The following is a 20,920-nucleotide window of genomic DNA, read 5'->3' as shown; positions in this document are numbered from 1 at the left end:
CATATATACTTAATACTACATACACTTTCAAAAATAATTATATATCTTACACTTTCAACTCATCAATTAGTTGGATCAACTCATCAACAATTACTTTGAATTCGAAGATCAATAGAACTCGATAATTTCTTAATTGATCGTGTATAGTTTGATAAGTCTTTTCTAGATTCTTAAAATTTTGAATTCCATTGTCAAACATGTTTGAGATTTGATGATTCTAGATGTTATACATTTTGAGCTATGATTTTTTTTTCAAGATTAGAAATAGAGTAAAAGACCATAGTTCTCAAAATAACAGTTAAAATTATAGAGAAAAGTATTTTCTTATAAAATCATTTTGGACCGATTGATGACAAGTATATATAATGATTATTACAAGAAACATGATGATTTTAGTGATGAGGAAGATCACTAGATATTATTATTTTACATTTTTGAACAAAATAAATGATAAAAATGATAATAAAGGTTTGGAGGGGGGGAGGGAGGTTGTGATTATATGCCTCAAAGGAAATAACGTAGATAATAACGAAGATAATAATAACGGTGATAGAGATCTTGATTTTGTGTCTTCTAAAAAAATAATGATGAAAACAATACGGGCAATGATGACGACGATGTTGATGATGATATTGAATATCTAAGAGATGATTATATGTTTCATCATCATAATCATCATCTCCAGAATCTCAAATATTGTTATCATCACCATCAACATCGTCATCGTCATCACCCTTATAATCTCCATAATTATATTTGTTAGAAAACATAATCAAAATTATCAACATCGACATTATCTTCCTCATCATCTTCAGTATTTTCTTTGTTAGATGATATATAATATTTTTTGTCAAATATATATATATATATAACAAAAATTGTCTATGAACTCATATTCCGATGTGGTCTATCAACCACTTGCCATAAATTTTCTTTTCATATTATTAGTGTCTTTTAAAATTTTGTACCTTATTTTAATTAAGTATTAGTTACTTACTCAAGTAATAAATGTGAATCTGGTCAAATAATAAGAAATCAAATCATAAAGTCTATATTTGATGAATATTAATAGAGTGATAAATGTGAATCTGGTCAAATAATAACAAATCAAATCATAAAGTTTATATTTGATCAATATTGGTAGAGTGATAAATATGAATCCGGTCAAATAATAGAAAATTAAAGTATATTATTTGACTAATAGTTATAAATATGAATCTAGTTATATAATAAGAAATTAAATCACAAAAATAATTATTTGGCTAATAGTNTTTTCTTGTCATATTATTAGTGTCATTTAAAATTTTGTACCTTATTTTAATTAAGTATTAGTTGCTTACTCAAGTAATAAATGTGAATCTGGTCAAATAATAACAAATCGAATCATAAAGTTTATATTTGATCAATATTGGTAGAGTGATAAATATGAATCCGGTCAAATAATAGAAAATTAAATTATATTATTTGACTAATAGTTATAAATATGAATCTAGTTATATAATAAGAAATTAAATCACAAAAATAATTATTTGGCTAATAGTTATAAATATCAATCTGCTTAAATAATAAGAAATTAAATCACAAAAAATAATTATTTGACGAATAGTTATGGTGTTTTAGGATACACTTCTGTTCACATAAATAAAATAAATCGAAATATCATGATTTGAAGGGAAAAAAAAATATCATCAGGTGCAAATATTACTCAAAAGAACTAAAAATTGTGTCAAGAGTTTTTGTTAGTGTGCTCTAAAAATTGATTAAAGAAGAAAAAGCTCGAATATTTTTTATTGATTATTTATATATCAATGCATTGTATTTCAAAAAAAAATGCATAATATTATTCAATAGTCGAAAACACTACATAATACATATATAATTGTCTAGAAATAAAAAGAAACATGAAAAAAAAATGTTAATCTAGAAAAGGATAGCAAAAAAACACTACATGATGTTCTTGAGGGTTACTTAAAAGCCAATTTAGTGCAAATCAAAAGGACAGAAACGATTAGATGTTACTCAATTATATTATAACTTAACAATCAAAAAGCTAAACGTCGAACTTCAGCCCCGAGAGATTTTTCATTAACAACAACCTAAGCATGTTTAAATATTCAATCTATGTGGTGGATATGATAATTATTATTCAATAAGCTAACCTTTAAAGTTCAATGTCATATATACAATTTAGTTTCTAGGTCATTAACATTGGTAACACAAATTGGGCAACTATTATATTTTTTTCTTGCCAATTTTTTATGAAATTAACATGAAACATATGTGAACATGACATCTTTGTAATTATCAAATCACCAATAACATCCCTTTTGCAAATCAAGCAATTTTCATTGATATATTCATCAAATAACATAATATTAATTGTTGCTTGAAGTATTAGTAGACCATCAATTATCATCATGAAATACATTGATTTAGAATAATTTTGTACCAACTGATAAATTCATATAGTGAAAGTTGTTCTAATCAAAATCAGAAGCATGTCCATCATCAATAAATTTTTTTATTTTTATTTTTTTGTAATTATAGAAATTAGTCATGCATGTTGATAGATATAGACATGTTGGATTCATCATTTTTCAGCTTGTACTCTTGAACTTCAAGTTGTTTGTGTAAATTTCAGAGTGAACCCAGGAGTTTTCCCAAATACTTCAGCAGGACTTCATAAATGAAGTGGTCAAAGGAACTCTCGAGAACACCTTGATAGATGTAGTCATGAAGCATTGCATTCATCATCTAACTCTACTTCTCTTGCATGTTTACTAGTTTGTGTATACTTCAAACTGAACCCGAGAGTTCCCCCAAACACTTCAACAGAGCATCAAAAATAAAAACATTAATCCCTCATGAAGTGGTCAAAGGGTACTCTCGAGAATACCTTGATATATATAGAAATGAATCATTCTTCTTTCATCATCTCCCGTTAGTATTCTTCCACTTCTACTTATCTATGTAAATTTCAAAGTGAACCCAGGAATTCCCCCAAACACTTAAGCAAGGCATCCAACACGAAGTAATTAAACCCTCATGAAGTGGTCAATTCTCATACATAAGGTTTTAACTTTGATATTAATTAAACCCAAGTTTAAATGATGGTTTCACTTGCATAATTCTCATACATAAGGTTTTAACTTTGATATTAATAAAATCTTGCATCAATTTGCTGGAAATAAAAAATTCACTGTCTTATAATTCTGACTATTTATATTTTTTTCTTATGCATGTCAATTTTCTTTTAAATAATTTTAAAGAATCATATAACAATTCACAACGATATTTTTAAATACTTTGACTCTTGTGTGACGGAAGGGGTATATATATTTTATAAAGTTATTCTAGATCTTGTCCAATTTGCTTTATAATTGATATAAAAATAGAAAGGTATCAACAAAAAATATAATGTTGAGTCAATCTTATAATTTGTGCATGGATTGTTTTCTCTTTATTTTGGAATAAATTTTTTCCTTCACTTGGATAACAATATAGATCAGGTTCAATATTATAACCTCAAGAAGTATATTCTAATCCTATATGTATCAAGGAATATTCATTATCCAGAGTTCAAGAAGGCAACAATGCAACAACAACATATCCCGCATAATTTCATTAAGTGTTGTTAGAGAGTCTTAACCAAGAGGTCTGAAGTTATAGTGGAGTGGTACAAATTTTAATCAAGAGATCTGGAGTTTGAGTCGTCCCCTTGAAAATAGAATCATCTTTATTAGGGAGCCATTTATCCTCCCCCACCCCCACCCCCTTAATGTGGGACTTTCAAGCTTGAATCTGAATTTAGTTGGTCTTCAATAGGATTACCGAACACCGGGTAAAAAAAAGTAAAGCTTATGCTATTTATCTCCTCATGTTTTCATGAATTACCAAAGCCTCTCTTAATTTATTTTTTTATAATATTTTTTCCCTTGCTCCTCTCTTTAGTAGAAGGAAAAAATCCTTAGTAGGAAGCGTCGTCCTCCTTCCAAATGGGACTCTACACAATGAGAATTAGAAATAAACAAAATCAAATTGAAAATTGAACCAAATCAAACCCGAAAAAATTTCAACTAGTCATTTTAGTTTGACTTAGCTAGTTTGGTATATATTGAAGAAAAAAAAACTCGACTATATTGGCTTGGGTTGGTTTTAACTATAATAGGTATTAGCGGCGACAGGATTTGACACTAAAACAAACTTTTAGTGGCGACCTTTAAAGGTATAAGCAGCTACTTATGATGCCTTTAAAAACAACCTTTTAGTGGCGACCATTATAGGTGTTAGCAGCAACTTGTTTTGCCACTACATTTTAGGTATTAGCAGCGATTTGAGATGTCACTAAAATCAACCCGATATTATATATATAATTTTTAAAAAGTATTTTGTACATAGCAATATTTATTTAGCTTTGAGATTATTTATAATATTTCTTCCACATTTTCATATTTTTTTGTCTTTTACCATATTATTTCAAATTTGACTTAAAATTTTAAATAAGTTCAGTAAAGGTTATATTCCATAGATATTAGTAATTCTAACAATGCTCAAATCAAAATCAAACCAATGCTGTTGCTAACCCCCAAAAAGAAAAAAAATCAAATATTAAGAATGACAATAATGTTGAATATTTGTTCTTTAGTTATATATTTGTTTACAATTAATTTGGCATGATTTATACTTTAAAATTATAATCATTTTCCTTTTGACTTATTCATTTGCAATATCTGTTTTATGTGATTTCATTGTTATTTTTCATGAATATTTTAGTTTATCAGTCATATTATATTTTGTGTTATTTTCTTAAAAATCACCTTAGATAATTATATTTTGAAAAAACTAAAGAAATATTTGAAATACAAGTTAATTACATATTAGTATGAACACTTTACTTGGAAAATCTGAAAAAAATCGGGAAAAAAATTCGAGGTTAAAAAACATGAATCTATTAGTTTGGTTTGTGGATTTTAAAACATAATATAAATAATTTGATTTGCTATTTTAAGAAATTCGAACCAACTCAATCCATGTACACTATAAGAATCTAATTAGTCGGGCTCCAATCATAAAAAATATTTTTCAAATATTACACCATTTTTATCTGGAATAAATTAAACAAAGTGTCAACACATCAAACAAATCCAATAAAATTTAGCACAATTACATCCAAATCAGTTATTAATAGCTACAAGCTTTATTCCAATGAGTATACAATGTAGCTCAAAATGGATCATTATAAAGCTCTAGGTAATAAAAGAACAAAAATTAACGTCCAATCTTCATGACTTTTATTAATTGTTTTTGTAATTTTCAAAGTGGATCCGAATGTTCCCTCAAACACTTCAGCAGGACTTCAAACAATGAACTATTAAGCTCTCATGAAGTGGTCAAGGGAACTCCAGAGGTAGATTTATACGTGAATCAATATTGTATTCATCATCTCTAGCTAATACGTACTCATCATGCATTTATATATACTTGTTTGCGTAATTTTCAAAGTCAACTCAGGAGTTCCCCCAAGCACTTCAGCAAGGCTTCTAACATCAAAGTAAGCCCTCATGAAGTGGTCAAGGGAACTCCAAGGAACACCTAGATAGATTTATACGTGAACTATCTCGTTCATCATCCATAACCAGCACTCCAACACTTCTATTTGTTTAATTTGCGTAAAATTTCAGAGTGAGCCCAGGAGTTCCCCCAAACACTTCAGCAAGGCATCAAACAAAAGAAGTAAGTCCTAATGAAGCGGTCAGGGGAACTCTAGGGAACACCTTGATAGATTTGAAAATCGTTTTTGTTCATCATCTCCAACTAGCTAGTAGTAATACTCATGCACTTCAATTGTTTGTTTAATGTTGTCACAACATACACTCCTATTTATAACATTTTTTTTATAAGAAAATTCCATCCTAAATATGAAAGTGAGGTCTGAACTAGGATATGGGGTGACATTATATATTGAATGTGTCTACAAATATGGGTAATATTAAAGTTTGAGAGTATATGAAAAGGTAATTTATTCTTGTCTTTTAATCTCATATTGTACTTTTTCCCTTTTTTCTTTTCTTGTCTTAATGTTTGGGTAATGGATTCACTTGCTAATTCTTATGCCAAAGTCTTAACTTGTGATATTTAAAAATTATTTAATTTAGTAGTTTGTCATTTATATATATAAATAAATACTACACCTGGTCCTTGTAACTTCTATTTTTTGTAATTAATTATTTTCTTTAATTCGACTGTTATTATACGATTTTTCAAATTATATATATCAAATTTCTTTTAAATATATTTAAAGAATCATATAGCAATGCAGACCAGGTTCAATATTTCTTATATTCATAATTACTCCTCTGTTCTTATTCAGTTTGGACTTTGCATGTCTCTGAATAAATAATAATTAATATGAGTATTTTATACAATATTTATATTAATTCATGTTTAGCTTTAATTTAGATCTACTTACATTTTACTCATATTTTCAAATAATTATATATCTTATCATTTTAATTAAAAGTTTTCTACCAAAAGTTGAGGAAAATACACCTAGATACTTGCATTTGCACTACTAGATACACTAAATTAGGGATAGGGCGAGCAAGATGGGGAGGGAGACGAACAATATATATGTGAAACATACTGGATACATATATATGTATATGGGAGAATATTGCGAGATGGGAGAAAGACGAACAAAATTTATGTTTGTTTTTTAAATACATGCAAATTCACATATCCTTCATGACACAAAAAATAAGAGAGTAAAAAAAAGCATTTTGGTCAGGTTGAACCTGGTCACACTTGTGTGTTAAATTCAAAAAATGGAATCACATTTTTTTTTTGTAACAAGTAAACACAAAATCTATATAACTCAAAAGGGGTATTGTGAGATAAAGAATCAAACAAGGTACACATAAATCACTCATGTAATAATAATGAACACCAGGTTCAATATTAAAATCAAGGGGTATATATATTCTTAGCATTATCAGCCTAATTGTTTGTTCCAAAGGAATATCTTTTGTATTCAGAATTACTCCTCCGTTAAGTTTTGCGCGCATTTTTTAAGAAATAATAATGATTAATATAAGTAATTTATATAATATTTATATTAATTGGGGTTTAGTTTTAATTTAGATCTACTAGAGAAATGATTACTGAGAAAATTACTTTATTAGACAGACGTTCTATACCATATATACTTAATTCTACCTATACTTTCAAAAATAATTATGTATCTTACACTTTCAACTCATCAATTAGTTCGATCAACTTATCAACAATTACATATATACTTAATTCTACCTATACTTTCAAAAATAATTATGTATCTTACACTTTCAACTCATCAATTAGTTCGATCAACTCATCAACAATTACTTTGAATTCGAAGATCATGAACAAAACTTGATAATTTTTTAATTGGTCGTTTATAGTTTGATAAGTCTTTTCTAGAATCTTAAAATTTTGAGATTCCATTGTGAAACATGTGGATATTGATGATTCTAGATCTTATACATTTTGAGCAATGATTTTTTTTTTCAAGATTAGATATTAGAGTAAATGACCATAGTTCTCAAAATAACAGTTAAAATTATAGAGAAAAGTATTTTCTTATAAAATCATTTTGGGCCGATTAATGACAAGTATATATAATGATTATTACAAGAAACATGATGATTTTAGTGATGAGAAAGATTACTAGAGATTATTATTTGCACTTTTGAACAAAATAAATGATAAAAATGATAATAAAGATTTGGGGGAGGGTGGGGTGGGGTGATTATATGCCTCACAAAGGAAATAACATAGATAATGACAAAGATAATAATAACGATAATGGAGATCTTGATTTTGTGTCTTCTAAAAAAATAATGATGAAAACAATACGGATAATGATGACGACGATATTGATGATGATATTGGAGATCTAAGAGATGATTATATGTTTCATCATCTCTAGAATCTCAAATATTGTTATTATCACCATCAATATCGTCATCGACATCACCCTTATAATCTCCATAATTATATTTGTTAGAAAACATAATCAAAATTACCAACATCGACATCATCTTCAGTATTTTCTTTGTTAGATGATATATAATATTTTTTGTCAAATATATATATATAACAAAAAATTGTCTATGAACTCATAATTCCGATGTGGTTCTGATGTGGTCTATCAACCACTTGCCATAAATTTTCTTGTCAATTTATTAGTGTCATTTAAAATTTTGTACCTTATTTTAATTAAGTAATCTTAGTTACTTATTCATCAAGTAATAAATATGAATCTGGTCAAATAATAAGAAATCAAATCATAAAGTCTATGTTTGATGAATAATGGTAGAATGATAAATATGAATCTGGTCAAATCATAGAAAATTAAATCATAAAAATAATTATTTGACTAATAGATATAAATATGAATCTAATTAAATAATAAAAAATTAAATCACAAAAAGTCATTATTTGACAAATATTTGTAGCGTTTTAGGATATGTTTTTGTTCAATAAAAAGGGGTTGATTGAATAAACAATATTATATAAATAAAATAGATTGAAATATCATGATTGAAAAAATAAAAATAAAATGTGTGATTCAGCAGGTGCAATTACTTCACAAGAACTAAGAATTGTGTCAGAGAGCTTTGATTAGTCTACTCTAAAAAATCATTAAAAACGAAAAAGATCAAACAATTTTTATTGATTATTTATATATGACTCGAATAAATTACTAAAATATTGCATAATATTATTCAATAGTTTTGAAAACACTTTTAATGGCGACTATTATAAGTATTAGAAGCAATTTTTGTTTCCTAAACATACTTTTAGTGGCAACTATTATAAGTATTAGAAGCAATTTTAGTTTCCTAAACATACTTTTAGTGGCAGCTATTAAGCTATAGCAGCGACGTGAGCTGCCACAAAACACTCTTTTAGTGGCGACTGTTATTGGTATTAGCAGCGACTAGAGATAGACACTAACAGACTTGTGGTGGTGACTATATGTATTTTCAGCGGCGCCACTAAAAATACACTTTTAATTGCGACTATTATCGGTATTAGTAGCGATTTGAGATGCCATTAAAGCCAACCCGATATTATATATATAATCTTTGTTTCATCATCTCTAGCTAGTACGTACTCATGCATTTATATATACTTGTTCGCGTAATTTTTAAAGTCAACCCAGGAGTTCCCCCAAACACTTCAGCAATGCTTCTAACATCAAAGTAAGCCCTCATGAAGTGGTCAAGGGAACTCTAGGGATCACCTTAATAGATTTATACGTGAACTATCATGTTCATCATCACCAGCCAGGACTTATACACTTCTATTTGTTTGTGTAAAATTTCAAAGTGAGTCCCAGAGTTCCCTCAAACACTTCAGCAGGGCATCAAACAATGAAGTAGCGTCAAGGGAACTCTAGGGAGCACCTGAATAGATTTATAACGTGAACAGATATATACGTGAACTATCATGTTCATCATCCACAGCCAGGACTCCTACACTTCTATTTGTTTGTGTAAAATTTCAAAGTGAGTCCAAGAGTTCCCCCAAACACTTCAGCAGGGCATCAAACAATGAAATAAGCCCTAATGAAGCGGTCAAGGGAACTCTCGGGAACACCTTGATAGACTTTAAACTCATTTTTGTTCATCATCTCCGATCCAACTAATTAGTATACTCTTGCATTTCTACTTGTTTGTTTGATGTTGTTACACCATACATTATTCTATTTATAACATTGTTTTTATAAGAAAATTCCATCCCAAATGTGAATGTAGGGTTTGAACTAGGATATGAGGTGACACTATATTGAATGTAGCAACAAATATGGGTAATATTAAAGTTTGAGAATATATCATGAAAAAAGTTATTCCTTCTTGTCTTTTCATCTCATATTGTACTTTTTCTTCTTTTTTTTCTTTTCATGTCTTCAAAGTTTGGGTAGTGGCTTCACTTTCTAATTCTTATACCAAAATTTTAACTTATGATATTTAAAATTTGTTCAACTTAGTAGTTTTTCATTTGTATTTTCTTTAATCCGATTTTTATTATTATTTGATTTTTCATGATTTTTTATATATGTCAAATTACTTTTAGATGCATTTAAAGAATCATATACAAAATCACATCGCGATTTTTAAATACTTTAACTCTTGTGCGATATATTTTTAAATATATTCAAGATGGACAATTTGCTTTATGATTAATAAAATAAAAAAGTGTCAACAAAAATAATATAACGTTCATGAGTTAATTTTATTTGTGCATGGAATGTTCTCTCTTTACCATTTGTATTCATATTTGCCTTCACTTGAATAACAATGAAGACCAGGTTCAATATTAAAATCTCAAGGGGTATATATATTCTTAGCATTATTTGTGTAATTGTTTGTTTCAAGGAATATTTCTTGTATTCATAATTACTCCTCCGTTAAGTTAACGCACGTTTCTTAAGAAATAATAATGATTAATATAAGTGGTTTATATAATATTTATATTAATTGGGGTTTAGTTTTAATTTAGATCTATTAGAGAAATGAAAACTGGGAAAACTATTTTATTAGACAGACGTTCTACACCATATATATTTAATTCTATCTATACTTTCAAAAATAATTATCAATTAGTTCGATCAACTCATCAACAATTAATTTGAATTCGAAGATCCATGAAACTTGACAATTTCTTAATTGGTCGTGTATAGCTTGACAAGTCTTTTCTAGATTCTTAAAATAATTCTAGATCTTATACATTTTGAGCTATGAACTTTTTTTTTTCAAGAAACATGATGATTTTAGTGATGAGGAAGATTACTAGATATTATTATTTTACACTTTTGAACAAAATAAATGATAAAAATGTTAATAAAGGTTTGAGGGTGGGGTGGGGTGGAGGTGGGGGTTTGTGATTATATGCCTCACAAAGGAAATAACGTAGATAATAACGAAGATAATAATAATAGTGATGGAGATCTTGATTTTGTGTCTTCTAAAAAAATAATGATGAAAACAATACAGGCAATGATGACGACGATGTTGATGATGATATTGGAGATCTAAGAGATGATTATATGTTTCATCATCATAATCATCATCTCTAGAATCTCAAATATTGTTATTATCACCATCAACATCGTCATCGCCATCACCCTTATAATCTCCATAATTATATTTGTTAGAAAACATAATCAAAATTACCAACATCGACATTATCTTCCTTATCATCTTCAGTATTTTCTTTGTTAGATGAGATATAATCATTTTTTGTCAAATATATATATATAACAAAAAATTGTCTATGAACTCATAATTCCGATGTGGTTCTGATGTGGTCTATCAACCACTTGCCATAAATTTTCTTGTCATATTATTAGTGTCATTTAAAATTTTGTACCTTATTTTAATTAAGTAATCTTAGTTACTTACTAAAGTAATAAATATGAATCTGGTCAAATAATAAGAATCAAATCATAAAGTCTATATTTGCCGAATATTGGTAGAGTGATAAATATGAATCTGGTCAAATAATAGAAAATTAAAGTATAATAATTACTATTTGACTAATAGTTATAAATATGAATCTAGTTAAACAATAAGAAATTAAATCACAAAAATAATTATTTGGCTAGTAGTTATAAATATGAATCTGCTTAAATAATAAGAAATTAAATCACAAAAAAATAATTATTTGACTAATAGTTATGGTGTTTTAGGATACACTTCTGTTCACATAAATAAAATAAATCGAAATATCATGATTTGAAGAAAAAAAAAATAAAATGTGTGATTCATCAATTGCAAATATTACTCAAAAGAACTAAGAATTGTGTCAAGAGTTTTTGTTAGTGTGCTCTAAAAAATGATTAAAGAAGAAAAAGCTCGAATATTTTTTATTAATTATTTATATATCAGTTCATTGTATTACAAAAAAATGCATAATATTATTCAATAGTCGAAAACACTACATAATACATATATAATAGTCTCAAAAGGGGTATTGTGAGATAAAGAATCAAACAAGGTACACATAAATCACTCATGTAATAATAAATAATATTCCAAAATAAACATCATTAACCAATACTCATAACAATCAAAAGTAAAAGTTAAAATATTTCATTTATCAATCCAATAAATTCAAATGAAAAAGGGCACTAATTAGACTTAACCATAAAATTTTATTTAGACAATTAATTTAGGATTCTCCATCATTTATAGGAGTACAACTTGGGCAACTTATGTTCCTATCAAACAATTTTTTCATACAATTTAAGTGAAACATATGTTTGCATGACATCATTATAATTGAGGATCCAAATATATCTTCTACACATATTTTGCAACTCTTAGTTTTTGCCATTTCATTACTTATATCATTCTCATTTATTTGCTTGTATATGTGTGACGTATTAATCTTAACACCAAGTCCCAACACGTAACGATCGTCAACGAGCACAGAACAATGGCTATATTTATGTGCCAATTCGATCAACTCATCAACAATCACTTTGAATTCGAAGATCAATGGAACTTGAAAATTTTGTAACTGATCGTGTATAGCTTGATAAGTCTTTTCTGGATTCTTGAAATCTTGAGATTCCATTGTGAAACATGTTGAGATTTGTGGACGTTCGTGTTTGTATAGTTTACCAGAATTATCATACAAAAGATGTCCAATTTCACAAATAAATTGAATTACTACTAATCCAAATGCAAAAGAATTATGGAGGTTTATGGGGGGATTTATAGGGCACCCTAAGGTGTAATACAAATTGGATTCTTCATAAGCAAAAATCTCCATGATAAAATAATTAACTTGACTAAATATTGTTAGGAATTTATAGATATTTGAATTCAAAAAAAATTTCTGAAAAGGATTTTAAGTGTTTTACTATAATTGTTAACATACATGCATGTACGTTTTCTGACTTGGTATTTTAGTTAATAAATTTTAAGGTTAGTCTAAGTTTAGATCGTTGGATTTATAAGATGTGAACGGGAAATGAAGAGTTGTGACTTTTTATGAAGAGTTGTGGCTTTTTTCGATCAAGAGTTGCGACTTTTCGAAATGTTGTGTCTTTTCTGGACAGTTGTGACTTTTTCGAAAGGTTGTGACTTTTCTAAGAGTTGTGACTTTTTGAAAGATGGTGACTTTTCGAAATTTTGTGACTTTTCTGAAGAGTTGTGGCTTTTCTAAAAAGTTGCGACTTTTTGAATAAACTGTGACTTTTTCGAAAGATTGTAAATTTTCCAAAGGGTTATCACCTTTCCGATAAGCAATGGAGAAGAGCCGAATTCATATATTTTTATTCACTTTCTCATAGTTTTAAAGTACCCTTTTCTTTTATTTTACCTTTTATTTCGTAAATAACATAACACAACACAACACAACCAACACACATAAGTCCAATATATCAAACAATAATACTAATCAATCTAACAAATATACAGATTTAAAAAACATATATGTACAATCAATAGTAAAAATAAAATGTTTTATTTATCAAACCAATAAACTCAAAAAAAATTAAAAAAAAAAGACACTTAAACCTAATTAGGATTTGCCATTATTGATATAGGAGTACAAGTAGGGCAACCAATATTCCTAAATTTTTCATACATTTGAAATGAAACATATGTTTACACGACATTTTTATAACTGAAGATCCTCTAAAAATGTCTTCACATAAATTGCAACTCTCAATTAGGAACAATTTTTGCATCATTCTCCTTTATTTGCTTGTACTTGTGCAACATATTAATCTTCACACCAAGTTTCAACATGTAACAATCATCAACAAGCACAGAAGGATGAATATATTGACAGAAAATTGATTGCAACGACACTAAAAGAAAACGAAATCATTCAAAAAGTGGGAGAAGTATGCCTTACTTGCTAAATCCCGAGGCTTGCTCAAGAGGTTGAGCATTCGAGTCATGTTGAAGGGTAAGTAAGAACGCTATAAATCGTTTGTATTGGTGTTTTTTGCATTATCAAACATTTCAAAGCAAAACATTAACTGAGCATACAGATAGATTTTGCCTAAAAACACACATTTTATATCAACTCAACCTGACTAAAGCCTTAACAAGACAAACCTATAACTAAAGTCGAGCAAGTACAAACTCTTGCAATATTTCCCAAGCAAAATTTAAAGACTACAAAAGGCACACCATCTATATCTTATAAATTAGTTCCTTTCTAACATCAAAAGTAGGATTATGGACATAATGAAGTTTTGTTCTGTCAGTGATCGATCCTCGGGTACTATTTTCCTGCTACATCTGAGATTCTTGCAGAGTTACCGCTTCCATTCTGCTCGAGTCATCTTATCTGAAATGGTAAAGGCAAAAGTTACATGTGTAATGTCAAGTAGAAGCATTGTATACGAGTTCCCAAGACATTCATCTATCGTTTGAAATTAATGCACAAGTTTTATCCTGTTAGAAATTTAGCAGACTTCACAACTATGTCATCTTAAGGAGACTCGTGAACGATGGATCTTATTTGTATGTTTTAATACTCATACTCCACAGAGTGAACTACTTCGTCTGTTTAAAAAGTCTGTGTCTAACCAAACTAAGACAAACATATCGAAATGGACGAAGAGAATGAGTTGACTTAAATACTCACCAGTACCATCCCTTGAAGACGATAAAGATCTGTCGATCTTGATTCCTTCTTTGGCACTAGCTTGGACCAGCCTCTGTACCCGTGGTGATGGTGATGAACTCAGCTTTCCATTCATAGGGGACGGTAAAGAATGACGTCTGGTTACGGCATTCTTCTCAGCCACATCTTGCCCAAACCTTGGTGAGGCTTGCTCCTTCAGCTTAGCTTTAGCAGACTTGGTTGGAGCCATGTAGCTGGGCACCTTTCTTGTTGTGGGTGTACTTGCATCGACATCATGCTTTGCAGGTAAAGAAACTCTTCTGTTAACCTTGTTGCTCTCACTTCCTTCATTATTATCATGGTTAGTACAAGAATCCTCATTCGCAACAGGAGTATCATCCTCTCTGTCATCAGTGATCGATTTCTGATCCGCAGCATCAGTAGTCGATTTGTGATGAGTATCAGATACAGAAAGGATATCCAAATGAGTGATAGTATCGTCCACCACTACGGTTTCTTGAGGTGGGGCCACGTTAGTAGAATTTTCAACTGTCCCTTCTGAATTTTTCAATGGTTCATCAGATGTCATGCTTGATGATTTGTCATGACTTTGCCTTTTTCGCTCAGTGTCAACCTCAGACTGAACTGGTTTTTCCAATATAGGGCTGGACGTTTTCTTTAAACTATGTTTTACCTTCTTAATCTCACTTCCTGGATTCTGAAGAACAGAGTTTACCAAATGACTTGATTTCTTCTTTTCTGACCCCAAAGAAGTGGAATGATTTGAACCGTTCTGCATTTTTTTAGAATGTACTTTCCTTACACTGTGCTTTGACATAGCAATGTCTGCTTCAGCATTTTGATGTTTTTTTCCCGGAAGTGTTTCCAGTTTAGATCGTGGTTGCCAAATCTGTGATATAGTCCAACGGACAAGCCATTCCTGACTAGAATTTGGATCCTCTTGACCATAATGGAGGTGTAGAGGCATTCCAGTAGGTAATGAAGTAAGTAGCTGAAACATACCATATGGAAAGATTGTTCAATCAGTGGATCAGTCTACTATAGTAACAATAACCAAGTAAAAACGAGAATTTGGTACTTCCAAATTCAAATGGGACATTCTTTTGCACTTAATGCCTCAAAATCTAAAAAATACTAATTTTAACAGTAAGGGGAGCTTTCATGTATGCAGAACTTCAATATCTGGGTATCTTCGTTTGGTCATTTAAGGATAACCACTTGTCTTGTGGGCATATTCTTCCCTCTAGGTCCAGATAATGCAGGAACAGTACTAAAAAAAAAGTAAGAAATAATGGTGAGAAGTTAGATGTGTACCTTTGTAGTGAATCCGTTAGTGGATAGCTCCCGTGCTAGTTTGGATGCATTAGCTCTCTGATAATCCAATTGTTTGGCATCCTAATGATGAAAGGTACCAGAAAAAATTATAAACCATCGAGCAAGTCAAGACTCATAGCAGAACAGTTATAAAAAATGGTACATTGAACACTCTTGGCAGCATATAGTCTAAATAACTTGGATTCCTAAACGTTGTTATTTCAAATCATTATAAGACTATATACCATTAAGTCAATTAAATTGACTCAATTTGGTTGTCTTGGAGGGTAGCTCACATGGCGTGAGCCCATCATCCTTCACCATGAGGTGAGGGATCAAAGTACTCCCTCAGTTCCAATTTATGTGATGCACTTCCTTTCAGTGAGTCTCGAAAAGAATGACATTTTTATATTTAGTAACAATATAATTTTAAAATTTCTATTTTACCCTTGATTAAATGATTATAGCAGCAAAAATTTCTCAGGCTCGTTTATTCTTTAGACACAAATTTCAAGTCTTTCTTTCAAACACCTTCACATAAATTGGGGCACAAGGAGTAATAAATTTTAAAAAGTCAGTTTGGTAGTTTACCTGTTTTTCAAGTCCTTGTTTGGTTATTAGTTCACAGCCAATACTGGAACGTCTAGCAATCTGGCCACGGATATGTGCTTGAAGTTTGACAATGCCATGTATACAGTATAATGTAGCAACAGCCTGCCTTCTGACCAGATGGCCACGTACTGCAGCTTGTAGCATTATGGTCCCCTTGAGCCTAAGAAATGCTCGGCGAGCCTTCAGAGAGACCATATCGGCATCAGTACAGGTTAAATGTTCAAGTTAAATTAGATATTAGCCAATTGTCATAGAAAATGTTCTTAAACATCAAAGGTAGCAAGATCATGTCAGATGTAAGTAGTGAAGTCCTTTCATAACACTCAAATCATTTGCAAAATTAAGGAAACACATGAACAGAGAAAAGGTTAAAGTATCAGTCACATAAAGTCTAAAATGGATCTCATCGGGAAAGCACTATTCAAAGCCATTCGGTGAACATTATCAAGAAACCCATTAAGACCTTCAAGGGTTGCAAGAATCCAAATGTTATCAACGCATAGATTCAAAGTGACTTTGGAGCCACTGGTAAACCCATTTGTGGGTAGTATAAGAGCTTGCTGATGATAGTCATTTTCCAAGATTTATGACTCAGATGAGATCATTTTCTAGCAATTCTAATGTAGCATAACTTCCATTCTTTGGAAGTTGTTCACATCTTTACAATATAGACTTGTAAAATATTCAGAATTTTTCCGGCATTCCGCACCTTTGTGCAAAAGAATAATTTATATAGACAAACCCTACTAAACAAACATGGACAATTGCATTTCTTGTTTAGGTTAAACTAAGAGAAAAACTAGCAGATGCTACAACTTCCAGTCTCTAAACATCTAACAGTTGTCAGTTGTCTCTAACCATTTTAACAGAAATCAAAACCTATTCATATATGTTGGCTGAAAGAATAATAGAAATAAAATCAGCTCGTACATTCATTAACCACAAGAAACAAGCATAGTAGAGTAAAAATCTGTGAAAGTAACTCGCTGCCACAATATTGAAGTGGAAGGGGAAGACATCAAAAGGTAGCAGACAAAGCTTGCCGAAAACAAACATAATTCCTAAAATTGTAATAAAAACACAAAAAAACAATAATATTTTAAGACACCAGTAAATCAATATGGTAAGTAATTACCAGATAACCCCTAACAATAGCTTGTGCCTTTGTAGCAGCTTGCTCAAGCCTCATTTTCTCAGTATCCTCAGGTAAGGTAAGACAAGTATTCTGTTTGTCTCCATCTTGCTCGATAGAAGGGAGAATCACCTCATTAGTGACCCCTCCTTTCTCAAAGTTCGAGTCTTCTTTTATTCCACCAGCATTACAAGCAATTGGTTCAGATATCAATGGCAGATGGACAGACGAACCGGACAATGCCGCATTGGTGGAAATTACAGATGCTTTCTCATTTGAAGATTTCTTTAAAGAAAGAAACAGAGATTAAAATAACTTAATAGAAATATTTTGAATTTAATAAACCCCACACTGGAAGATAAGCAGAATGAACAAGTAATGCTTGTGGAAAATTGTTCTAAAAGAAACATATCCTTTACAAATTGCCCTGCTCAAGTTTATTGCATTGTGATGATAATTCTGTTTACGTGGCCAGCGACCATAGGCATTGACATTAGGGCAGAACACAAGGTTCATTTTCATGAATGTTATTCACCAAAGTAATTAGACAGCTCGCCTTATGGCTTGCCTCAAAAGAATGTCCACTCCCAAAAAGTACTACCATGGGTTATGGCCTTACGCCATGAAGGTTCTACAGGCAACAATTTTAATTTTTATTGTTCTTGATGAGATGAGAAAAATTCTAATGGCACCAATTTTACATTTCTCAGTATAAACCTTATCCACTTCTATTGCAGAAGGAGCAAAATGTTACCTACTAACTTGTGAATCCACTGAACAATAAAGTAGTAGCAATTTTGCACAAACAGAAGTACAAAACTAGCTTTCAACTCTTGATAAACCAAAGAGAAATATGGACAAATCCACTTTACTAGAAAGCAGGCAGATAAAAAGCAAAAGGCAGAACCAGAGGGATAATTCAATTCAAAACAAAATTGGATCATATCTCCTACCTTTGATGTGCCAGATTTGGAAGACTTTTTCCCTGGCAGCAATGACCTGAGCCACTTTCCAGGAGATTTTCCCATAGTAATAAGTTTGATTGCGCACAACGTAAGAACCTGTGAATAATAAGTCTGGAAGGTTCAAAAGAGCTCTATATCAAGTAAGCACATGCAAACTTGCAGCAGAAAGTAGCCATTGATGTAATATAAGCCATTGATGGGGTTGAAATGTTTATCTACGTGTTCTTCTTCCGAAACTAAAGCACAATAGTGATTTTGCATGTATAAAAGTGAAGTTGCATAACAAAAGTCTAGAGATCTGACAAAAACCTACCATCAGTGACCAATTTTGTAGATTAAAAGAGATTTTATGGTCAAAATGAGTGTGGTAAAATAAAGATGATTGATTGTCAATATATCCTTTTCTTTTCAAGGATCTAGAGCCTAAAGCCTAATTGGTTTATCATCATGCCAACAAATAAAAGAAGAGAAGCAACAACTACACCTCAGTAATCAACAAGTTGGGTCGATTATATAAATTCTCACTGACTATGTTTCTCCAATTAAATTCATCTCAAGCCAACAATATACAACATAAAATAAATAATATATAAAAAGTAGTAGCAGTTCTCTATATATGTTATCTAAAGGACTCTTAGAAAGCATAGGACATTAAGTAAGCATAGTAACATGACTAAACATACATAGACATATTTCTCTAAGCATGCATGGATTCCAAAAGATTCAGGTTTTCCAGACAACTTTTTACCATGTGATTTGAGTTTACCTCGTCCCATGTAACATCTTCACTAACTATGGTCACACATACAAACTAGTGCGTCTAGATATCGACGTGGACATGACCAAACCATCTCAAGTGATCTTCTCTCATGTAAGATTCATGAATTTAACGCCTATCCAATGGGACTATACAAAGAATCTCTTCCAGAAGAGGAGAATTAGATGCTTGGCAGACTTGATGAGTGTAATACAGAAAACGTTGTGTCAGGGGCGGATGCAGCAAGCATGCAAACACTGGGTTCATCTGAACCCATTACATTGACGCGCAACGTAAACTTATATGCAAAAGTTTACTAAGATAGAAGGTCTGAACCCATAATTTCAAAACAATAATGGACACTAAAAATCTTAAAGATTGAGCCCATAGATTTTAAATTCTGGATTCGCCTCTAGTTGTGTTCCTTTCCTCCGTTGTGGCTTGGGAATGGAGAAGGGAAAGCTTTACTTACTCTAACCCTGGTATCACCTATAACACATTGGATGAAAACCTCAATAGAAATGGATACACAAGAAACCAACAAGGTGATACTTTTATCTAATTCCTAAGAAATTTAGCAAGTGTAGCAATGCCCTTCTGCAGAAAACCCTACCACCAAAGCACTCCAGCTACATCTTTCAGCTATATTGCTCGGACTCTTCAAAAAATATCAAAAGCTGCATGTCGGATACTCCAAAAATACACTCTTTTTGGAAAATCCGACACAAGTAAGAAACATTTTTGGAGAGTCCAAGCTTCATAGTCTTTCAGGACATCCAATTTCAAATAAAATCAGAGCCCCAAATGCAACAATGTTGAAACAAGTTGAGCAAACACAGATTAAACCTTGCATATAGAAGTAACAAACATTACCACTAACATCTAACATTAACTATTTTACAACAAAAAGAAAATGCAATCAGTATTCTCCATTAGCTTCAGAGTAAGCTCAAGAATCCAACATTATAAATCAAAACCTGAAGTAAATTGGATCTACAACTTACCTCAAACAGAGCAAAGATTGCAACTTTAACAAAACCCCTTGTTTAACTGCAAGAAAGAAAAATGAATTTAGCAAAAAGATGTCTAAAAATGAAAAGGGTCAAGAGAAAAAGTACATACAACCAAAAAAAACAGCTAAAGAATCAAACTTTATTTACTGAAAGATCTGAAAAAATGAGTTAGTAGATAAGTATGAAGTTATGAAGAGAGAGAATTCACCATTTTTTGTTCATCTTCAAGAAGAAGAGAGTAGAGAGACAAACGGCACTCAACAACAAGCAGGGTAAAGTTTGTTTTTTCAAAAACACCTGGAAATTTGGTACTGTCACTGTAGCCTCTGTGTAATTTTTTTTGTTTGTTTCAGTTTTCAAGATATTTGAAATTATCCAAAATGCCAAAAAAGTGAATTTTATTGGGCTCAGCTAGGGGTTTTTCTTAAGGGGAATTTTCGATGTGATGGAGTGATATGTATTTACACTTCGA

General features: G+C 30.6%; 1 protein-coding gene across 1 annotated transcript; it reads right to left on the bottom strand.

The window, feature by feature from the left end:
- Window positions 1-13,967: 13,967 nt before the first annotated feature.
- LOC107018550 (protein IQ-DOMAIN 31) lies at window positions 13,968-20,882 on the bottom strand. Its single transcript, XM_015219057.2, has 8 exons — window positions 20,657-20,882; window positions 20,440-20,485; window positions 18,667-18,774; window positions 17,717-17,998; window positions 16,561-16,761; window positions 15,970-16,050; window positions 14,656-15,646; window positions 13,968-14,355 (listed from the first exon to the last, which is right to left on the bottom strand). The coding sequence occupies exons 3-8, from the start codon at window positions 18,739-18,741 to the stop codon at window positions 14,324-14,326; spliced, it is 1,662 nt and encodes a 553-aa protein (XP_015074543.1). The 5' UTR covers window positions 18,742-18,774; window positions 20,440-20,485; window positions 20,657-20,882; the 3' UTR covers window positions 13,968-14,323.
- Window positions 20,883-20,920: the final 38 nt, after the last annotated feature.

Source organism: Solanum pennellii, chromosome 5 (assembly GCF_001406875.1).
Source record: "Solanum pennellii chromosome 5, SPENNV200".
NCBI lineage: Eukaryota > Viridiplantae > Streptophyta > Magnoliopsida > Solanales > Solanaceae > Solanum > Solanum pennellii.
The sequence above is the reverse complement of the archived record's forward strand: the minus strand, read 5'-3'. Positions and strand labels throughout refer to the sequence as shown.